This window comes from Argentina silus (assembly GCF_951799395.1).
Source record: "Argentina silus genome assembly, chromosome: 14".
In the NCBI taxonomy this organism is placed as follows: domain Eukaryota; kingdom Metazoa; phylum Chordata; class Actinopteri; order Argentiniformes; family Argentinidae; genus Argentina; species Argentina silus.
In genome coordinates, this window is record NC_139668.1 from 15,333,793 (window position 1) to 15,343,792 (window position 10,000).

General features: G+C 47.9%; 2 protein-coding genes across 2 annotated transcripts in view; one reads left to right on the plus strand and one right to left on the minus strand.

Annotated features, from left to right (window-relative positions):
- Window positions 1–5,124: 5,124 nt before the first annotated feature.
- Window positions 5,125–6,202, minus strand: LOC310815165 (cyclin-dependent kinase 5 activator 1-like; the record flags this gene model as incomplete). The annotated part of the gene is made up of 2 exons (XM_083684837.1): window positions 5,125–5,664; window positions 5,789–6,202. 2 exons carry the CDS (start codon window positions 6,200–6,202, stop codon window positions 5,125–5,127), a joined length of 954 nt encoding a protein of 317 aa, XP_083540963.1.
- Window positions 6,203–9,646: 3,444 nt separating this feature from the next.
- Window positions 9,647–10,000, plus strand: part of fmnl2b (formin-like 2b) — a gene marked incomplete at both ends in the record, with an annotated part of 10,328 nt that continues 9,974 nt past the window's right edge. The window contains one exon of the mRNA XM_083685367.1: window positions 9,647–9,763. Within this exon, the coding sequence (XP_083541493.1) occupies window positions 9,647–9,763 (117 nt within the window). The remainder of the gene's footprint in view (window positions 9,764–10,000) is intronic.

The window sequence follows — 10,000 nt, forward strand, 5'->3', positions numbered from 1 at the left end:
GTGTCGCAAAGTTGCCCTAAAACTGGCATGGGAGCAACAGCGTCGAGTGGCAGCTTAATTTCCACTACCGTGACAGGTAAGCTAAAGGCTGTTCCTCCACCCCCAAATAGAAGTGTTCCAACGCCACTCCGCCTGTAAGAGAAGGACTTTGGCGCGTGCGTCCAACACCGGCTCAACTAGAGAAAGAAGACATCACGGCTCTGTTTTTGTAAGTCTTTCGTTTGTTTTGAACTCAGAAACTATTACATGAATGGTCTATTGCAAAATAAACTATTTTAAAAACATAAAATTGCCTAAAGACCATGTTGTTTCGGCCTATTGTTTAACTTTATTTTACCTTTCTTTTAGGGTTAGCGTACAGCATCAATTAAACTTCCTAAACTTTAAAAAAAAAAATGTGTGGCGTCCCAACCCTCAACACCTCTAAAATAAACTGTCTGTTTTTGTGAATGCCAATTGAGACGGTAAGCGTGAGGTGAACCGGGACGGGACAGCAAAAGGTAGGCTACCGGAGAATAAATCTGCACCTGCCTCACGCTGAGCCACGCGCACAATACATGATGAGGATGACGTTTTGTTCGTTCGGCTCGCGTTAAGCAGGTGCAGGGTCCCAACGTGGAAAGTTTTGAAAAACAAAGGAGCATTTGTTTAAATAATATTGCTTAACCTCGATGATAAAGAAATTGAATAGTCTATAGGTCAACAAAAATACCGTCACCCTACTATTTCCCAGTTCTGTCTTGGGTTGAAAAGGTCCGCAATCGAACAACGCTCCAGCTCCTTTCAGGGTGTGCGCACGGTAATCTGCATGGAAAGCCCCTTTCAAAGGTCCCTGACGACAGGTGCGCGCTTGTTCATAAGGGTAGGCCTTCATAATTGTATTTAACTTTCTCTTTTGCAGAGAGGACCAAAATGTCACCATGGCAACTCGTGCCCCGCGGTGTGGGCAAAAAAGTAATAGCTCTCTGATGGAGGAATCGGTTAAACATTAGCGGGCCGTGCGTGTGAATTCGCAGACACAGCGGAGAGCTCTCGAGCGGGACCATCTGCCCGTGCGCCTTCCCAAACGAGCATTCTGTTGTCAAGGGTTCTTTAACAACTGGGTCAATATAAGTTGTGTTCAATATATGTTTTTACAGTATCAAATAGGTCAAATAAAGGTTTGGCATCCCACGTCACAAGCAGATCTTTTCAGATCCTTGACACTTATCCTGCGGTGTAATCACACAAGGTACAGCAATAAAGGTAGAATATCTCTCTCTCTCTCTCTCTCTCTCTCTCTCTCTCTCTCTCTCCCTCTCTCTCTCTCTCTCTCTCTCTCTCTCTCTCGCATTGAATGTTATTGTTGTGTGTTCCTGGCGCTCAGGCAATGCTGACTGCAATTTCTCTGTGCCCAATTAGCTATAGGGGCATTAGCCTATAGGGGCATTAGCCGATTGGGGCATTAGCCTATAGGGGCATTAGCCAATTGGGGCATTAGCCGATTGGGGCATTAGCCTATAGGGGCATTTGCCTATAGGGGCATTAGCCTATAAGGGCATTTTCCTATAGGGGCATTAGCCTATAAGGGCATTTGCCTATAGGGGCATTAGCCTATAAGGGCATTTTCCTATAGGGGCATTAGCCTATAAGGGCATTTGCCTATAGGGGCATTAGCCTATTGTGAAAACTGAGATAGAGAGGAGAAAGTGTAGCGAACGCCTATAGGTTGATACTTCTAATGATATCAACTCTCCCTTTCTTTTTCTTCCACTCTCTCTCTCTCTCTCTCTCTCTCTCTCTCACACACACACACACACACACACACACACACACACACACACACACACACACACACACACACACTGTCAGTCTGGGTTTGGGCAGTATTGGCCTTTTATGTACATTTGCTCTTTAGAAAGATTCGTTTCCAGGCATCAGTGAACATGGAGTTGCTAGGTAACGCTGAACATGTGTCGCAGGTGATTTCCACCTCCGCCCACAGCAAACAGAGACCTGTCCTCACAAGGGACCAGAACATAATGTTGAGAGTTTAATATTTTGTACATCATTTGCACTTCACTTTCCAGAACTTTCCTAACAACGCAGAAATGCTAAGGAGGATATCTGTTACCATGGAGCAGCAAGACCTTGTGACAGACACACACACACACACACACGCACGCACGCACGCACGCACACACACACACACACACACACACACACACACACACACACACACACACACACACACACACACACAGCCTACATATTGCTTCTCCTTTTAACACCACTAGGTGGAGGCATCTGCATTGTTAGTATCATGGCCTGATCTGAATCTCAAACAAGGTTTAGTGAAGTGTGTCGGCTTGTTAGTCTACCTCTGATATATCTAGTGTGTGCTGGCAGTGCCTCACCTGTCACCTTCCTTCGTAAAGAATTAGACCTCATAAAGATTACATTTTTTATTGTGTCCAGTTATCCTAGCCTACCTCATCTATATATATATATATATATATATATATATATATAGAGATAGAGAGAGAGAGAGAGAGAGAGAGTATGTGCATGTGTGTGTCTCTCCACGTACTTATTATTGCCAGGTTAAATGTGTTCTTCTTATAACCATAGAACCACCTTGAGTTGGCCTAGTGATTCAGTATTGATGTTCTCTCTTGCTCTCCTCCGCATCCCCCCTCCCTCTCCTTCACCTTCCCTCCGAATCCCGCGGCCTCCGCGGCATCTCCATGGAAACCAGTATTCCATAGGCGGCGCGATGCCGATGATGACTAGCCTATGTGTGAAGTTCCACAACCAATTTTAAACGAGTTATTTTTCACTAAGCGCTAACACACTGAAAACACCGCGGTGAATTCGATCCGGCTTCAATTCAATGCTACATTTATCAAAACTATTGGTATAGCCTGGCTCTATCCTATCTCATATCTATCTATCTGTCTGTCTGTCTGTCTGTCTGTCTGTCTGTCTGTCTGTCTGTCTGTCTGTCTGTCTGTCTGTCTAGGCCTATCCATCCATGCAGCTGTGTCGCTTCTGTTGCCGTGGAAACGGAGAGGAAAGCACTCAGTGAAAATCCTGAATTCCTTTAGCCCCCGGCAAGCACCTCCGCAGTATGCCCCCCTCTTTCCTCTCTCCTGTTCCCTCTCCTCCTCTTTTCCCCTTCCTCAAAGCGGCACTTCTGTAAGACTGCAGCAAATCTGAGCCAATCACCTGCGTGGACAGCCGCACCACGTGGTCTGTGTTCCTTTATTCAGAAATTCGGGGGGTTCTCTGCGCTTGGGCTGATGAGTCATCACGACATGACCAGACACACACACACACGCACACACACGCACACACACACACACACACACACACACACACACACACACACACACACACACACACACACACACACACACACACACACACACATGCACACACGCGGATGATGAGGATGAGTATGATGATGATGAGAAGGAGGGAGTAGGGGAATGTGGGGTGATGGTGATGGTGATGGTGTTGGTGATGACGATGACTTATAAAGAAGAAGAAGAAGATGAAGGAGAAGAGAACGATGATGATGATGATAATAATGATGATGACTGTTAAACGCCGGGAGGCAACACCGTATTGTCATCCAAACGTTTACCCGCACGAGTTTCAGCACCATGGCCAGCAACTAGGCAGAGCGCGCGTTCAGGACGGTCTGTCCTCACGACTCGCGCGCCCATAGAAGAAGCGCGTTTTTCCACTCTGAAAAGCCAGTTCAATCAGTTGTGATAACTGCGAGCATGGTTGGCTGCATCGCTACATTTTATCGACCGTATAAAAGACTTGCTCCAGGAATTGTCATTAGCGTATAGACATTTACATTTACATTTACATGCAAGTTATTTAGCAGACGCTTTTATCCAAAGCGACTTACAATAAGTAGCCTACATTTGTCTGAATGTACTGTATAGCTAGAATTCCAACTAAAAGGTGCATGACTTAGGCTACTTTGCTTTGTAGGGCAATGGAAATGAGAGTTTCTTAATTATCAAGATGGCCGAATAGATTGTTACTGCATATCTGCATACCGTTGGCTTATCTTGTAGCCTGCTTAAACGGACATGCTCCTTAGGTCTTGCAGTCTATAGGCCTTACTAACCTTCATAAGCCAAAAGCTCAAAACACCCCTGCGCACTCAATCTCTTACTAAAACGAACAGGCCTGTGCACGGCGGTTTGAGAGTCACTTCTTTTTGACAACCTGGCAACCTGGCAACCGTTGTGCGCATATAAATGAATAAAGGTATATGCTGTGGTTTGAATAGGCCTGCATAACCCAAATGTGTTCCTGAATAAAGGTTTAGGGTTTACGAGTTACATTCTCACCATGACATGACATTCTCACCAAATCAAATAAATATTGCTGGGACGCAAAGGTGTGTAACCATTTATACTTTTTGATACAATATAAAACATGACGTTTTATGCATTGTAGTTGGCACATGTTGACGGAAAAGAATCCGTTCGTTTGTAACGTGGTAAAATAGGCCTAGTACATTCAACGTTCACATGGGACTCAGTGTCACTCACGCGCCACCGAGTCCAGTAGGCTACCACGGAGAGCTCCATGTGCGCGAGACATCACTCTCTAACTCTCCCCCATCTCTCTATCTCAGCATGAAACGAATATTGAAATATATTACCCCAACACACTGACGCACTAAACTATCACTTAAACTCATAGCCTAACTCATAATATCGCCTGGGCCACGTAGCCTACAGCCTAAATCCATTTCAAAAGCCACAATGAAGTTACAATCAGAATATTTTTGTTTTTACAGCATGCAGTAAGTGAACTATACAAGATCTACCCCCTCAACCCAGTATCCAATGAACTGTGTCGGTACAGCAGATTCCCAGAGGTTTGATTCACATAAAACGATATGACCGCTCGTTAACGGGGCGATCGCGTTGTAGACCGGTTAGGCCTAATTTACACCTATTTCGTTCCGCGTTTCGTGTTATAATCCTCTGGCGCCTCTGTCCGGTCCACAGACCGTGTATACATTCAGTCCCGCTTAATTAACCAGCGGGATTGGTGTCCGTAAAGGTGTGTCCCAAACCAAATGTCCCCCCTGTCTCCTTTCCTCTCCTCTTAACGGTCCAGGTCATTGATCCGTTTCCCGTCCCTCTCCTTCTCCTTCTCCTTCTCCTTCTCTCTCTCCTTCTCCTTTTCTCTCTCCCTCGATCCTCCCTCGTTCTTCAGGTCTTGGAACACCTCGGTAAAGTAGTGCGGGTCTGCGTTGATTTTTAGCATCGGCCCGCTCATCTTGTCGATGAGCCCCAGGGCCCGATCCCAGAACGCTTCCCGGCTAGACTCAACCAGGAACGGTTTGAGCGGGTAGGAGATCTCGTTGCCCATGTAGGAGTAGGCCAGGTACAGACAGGTGAGGAAGGTTGCCTGGAGCTCGTATTCTGAGGCCGTGTCCTCTTCCACGGCCTCTCGGCACAGTAGATAGACGAAGACCAGGTTCGCCGGGGTGATGAAGCCCTGGTCTTGCCAGCCCTGGACCAGCAGAGCCCGGTCCACGTTTCGGAACCAGAGGATGACTTCATTGGGGGAGAGCTCCTTGAGCTTGAAGCAGCGACGGCAGAGGAAGTCCGAGAGGCAGCGAAGGAGCTCGCCAGTGGACGCCTACGAATGGAAGATATAACACATGAGAAACACCGGACACACACACACACACACACACACACACACACACACACACACACACACACACACACAAACACACACACACGTGCACTATAGGCCATACCTGTACGACCACCCGCCGAGGGGAGAGGAATGATCGGCCATTCTGGGTCTGACGCCGGTTCTGGTCAGGTACAGTGGGCACGGGAACGGCAATCGGCCCAGGCTTTGGTCCAGCCGATTTTCGGTCAGTTATTCCATTAACAGGTTGGGATTTCTTGAGGTTGTCGGTGTTGAGCTGATCAACTAATGGATCCGGTCGGGCCTGACTCGCGGGGAGATTCGGATTCACCTTCTTGGCACTTTTCTTCTTGGCTGAGGCGGCGACAAGGCGCTTCCACGTCAGTGCGTGGAGCAGCACCGAGTGGCGCTTCTTTAGGTTCTTCTCCGGTTTCCCGCCGGTCGCAAGGTCCGGTTTCTCGTCCACACACACACCCGCCTTCCTCGAGCTCGGCGACAGCGACAGAACCGTGCCCATGACTGCAGCGCGCGCCTCTCAACACACACCCCGACAGCAGCCCGAGCCCTGGATATCGGTCCCGTATGAATGGTGTGTACGTGTATGTATGCTGGCTTAAATGGTCACACACTCAGCTCCAGCTTGACAGAAAAAGTTTGGTGTCTGTGTCAATTCCAGCGAGCTGTGAGAGAATCAATCAATCAATCAGTCTTGCTCTCCCTCTCTCTATCTCTCTCTCTCTCACTCTCTCACATCCATGCAGACACACTCACACTCTGGCACTCCTTCTGTCGCAGCACCGTGCGCGCAGACGCACGCGGCTGATGGAATGGGCAAGAGCCGGTTGCAGCGGGGGTGAGAGTGATGCTGCGGATCCATACCGCTTAACGCGGAGAGTAGCAGCTCCAAATGGCCTATCAATGGATGAAACACAAAGATCGACAGCTGCCCTGACCAATGAGAATGCATAGATAAAACGTCCGTGAACACCTCCCTAGCTTCTCATACATCGGCTGCGGATATTTATCAGGGATAGAGGGAGAGAGAGAGGGGGGAGAGAGAGAGAGAGAGAGAGAGAGAGAGAGAGAGAGAGAGAGAGAGAGAGAGAGAGAGAGAGAGAGGGAGAGAGAGAGGGAGAGAGCATACTAGAGGATGAAAAGATTAAAAGAAAGGGGGGAAAGGTTAATGGTTGTTGCTCTTCTCGTCTCTCCCTGACCCTCCTATCGTTTCCTTCGCACTGCAGTTGAATTAAATTCAATGAGCTTTAATGGTAAAGTCTTGGTCAGTATCTCTCCTAACCCACATTCTAGCCCATGCAGAAGGCTCCATCGTTACTGCACCATCGATTCTCTTATTGCCAGAAATAAGTATCACTAACATACTCCTATTCACCCGTGAACTAAACATGGGGTGAGTAACTTCAGTCCAGGAGAGTTGTAGTTCGGTTGCAGAAGGCCCTGTTGAAATACAGTATGTCTACTTCAAGAGATCCCTCCTTGAGGAAATCATTAGGATATTCAATATTTGAAAAAGAATGGTCTTATGAAAGTAGCCTTACAGGATAGAAACTAGACTCTACAGTGTGCAGTGGAAGTGATTTGGATGTGGTAGCCCTGTCTGAGGCCTGAAAACGCAAGTTTCACCTCTGAACCTCGAGGATGTCCTCTTGGCGAGTTCAAACCCTGCCTGTCACATTGGTGCTGTGATCTGGATGGGTCCTCCCATTGGAATCAAGCTCTCGTGCGGAGGTAGCCCTGGCCCCTGCCTGAGAACTAAAAACACAAGTGCCTTGAAGATGTCCTCTTGGCCTAATGGTGGACGTTTCAACATTAGAGACTCAAGTTTGAATCCTGCCCTTCATAAGTGGTTACCTCAAGTCGGAAAGGGGGTGAGGCATTTTAAAATAAATAAGTTGTTTATCTCTATACTCACGCACATCTGTCTGAAGAACCATGACATTTGTAGGAGAATACTGCCTCCCTGTGGGGGAGGTTGTCTCAATCACAGTAATACCAATTAACTACTAGGTATGTCACCTATGTGCCGAGGCTAACGACCCCATTAGCCTAGTAGCCTAGCCGAATAGGCTTGGCCCACACCTACAACCCTAATAGTCTAGCCTAAACTTTTTGGCCTATAGATAGGCTACATTATAGCAACAACGTTGTGTCACAATAAACACTGTAAAATAATAACGATACTATGAACAGTAAATATACGAACAAATATGGAATCCGTGAAATACGAACAAATATGGAATCCGTGAAATAGGCCTATATCAGATTAAAGAGGGAGATGAGGATATGGGACGAAACCATAGCAGGTGTAAGACGTCACACAGGCTTATGTAATGACACGTGTTGTCCGCTTGGGGTCAGGAGCACACTAGTGATAGAGAATACCCCCATCTGTTCAGACATCAGTCAGAAACGGGGACAAAGGCGGCTTATGGGGGAGGCATGGATGCTGAATATGATACCGCAATCACTGAATATGTGTTTATGTTGACTTTGCATTCACATATTGCGAATTAAAGAATCCTTGTTTTTGACAGACTTCAAATATGCTTCAGGCCACATTGGTAGACCTACATTATATCCTATTATGGTCTGTGTTGTATTTCCACAGAACACATGGCCATCATCTTTAGACATATAGGCTGCTTTTTTATTGTAACATTTTATGTGATTTTATGCGGTCTTGACATAATTTCATTTCATTATCAAGAAATCTGTTTTAACACTTAAGCCTATAAGCCCATGCCAGCTTTCTAGGCCAAGAGTTACTCTATAACCTACTACCTCCAGATAAATCAATCAATGCATTCAAAACTGCAGCTGTTGTTGTCAGACCTGGGCCTAATCCTAGCCAATATTGAGCCACCAATTTCATTTCTTTTCCTCCGGCAGCTTGCAAATGAACCCGTCCAGCTGCGAGATGGAATGAGAGCCATGGAAAAACAAGATTTGATCAGAAACAAAGAAAGCACATCAGTATTAAGACTCGATCTACCAAGATGCATCGGAACAAAACAAAGCCTCCGCGGGTTGAAGTTGCTCCTTTATGCACAGATCCAGGATTAGCTTTCCTTCACACATCCTAGACTCCACCATAACTGGCTAAAACGCTTAAACTGACCGTGGACCCGTGTCTAGAGGCAGCTGCATCCCACCCCCTCCTACCCCTCTCCTCCCTCCCCTCCCTATTGCTGACGGCTGTGAGCTGCTCGCTGCAGGGGGGAGGCGAGGAGAGCGAAGCGGCAGAAGGCTCATTGTGTGTCGGGCAGAAAGGGGGGGTCGACGCGGGGGGAGAGAGCGTGCGTGGAGGCTGAACTCTCGCTTTTGTCGCCTGTGGAGGAAGGAGGCGGATTAAGTAGCCTACTCGCTCACACACACACAAACACACACACGCACAGAGAGCCTGGTTCGTTTATCATCATCATCATGCCCGTTACCGAGGATACACCGTGAAGCGGAGGATGATGCAGATAGAGGCTAGTGCGTGAGACGGACAGCGGGACGTCGATCTCAGCTGGGGAATCGGTACATGGTGCGCGCACCGTGCCGTCGGTGGGGATGAGAAGAAAGGGGGACAAAAGGAAAGGATGAACGGATGGAGGATAGACATGGCCCCCCGGTAGACACGCGCCTCCGGTTTACCGCATCTCTCTGATCTCGCGCCGCCCTCCAGCTGTCTGACTGTCGGAACAGCATCACGGGAGTCGCTGATTGTGTCTGACTATTAAGACCATTGTCTGACTGTGTGTATGCTTGTGTGTGAATTGACTGTGTGGGGTGTGTTTCTCTGTGATTTGGCAGTGAGAGGGGTGTGTGTGTCTGATTTGATGGTAAGTGGTGAGTGAGGTGTGTTTGTGTGTGTTGACAGTGAGGGTGTGTGAGTTGAAGACGAGGGGTGTGTGTGTGTGTGTGTGTGTGTGTGTGTGTGTGTGTGTGTGAGTGAACCATGGGGAACGCGGAGAGTATGGAGTCTCAGTTGGCAGTGATCAGAGCCAGGAGTGCCCCAGTCAAACTGCCCATGCCAGACCCTGCTGAGCTGGAGGAGAGATTCTCCATCGCACTGGTAGGTAACGCGCGCACACACACACACACACACACACACACACAACCAAGACGCACCCACGCAAAACACAGGCGCAAGAGGGCACGCACGCACATACATTACATGCATGCATACACATACACACACATACATAAGCATGCATGCACACACAGCATATGCAGCAGCACACGCAGCAGCACACGCAGCAGCACACGCAGCACACATGCATGCACGCCCATTGCCCAGATTCAAACACAC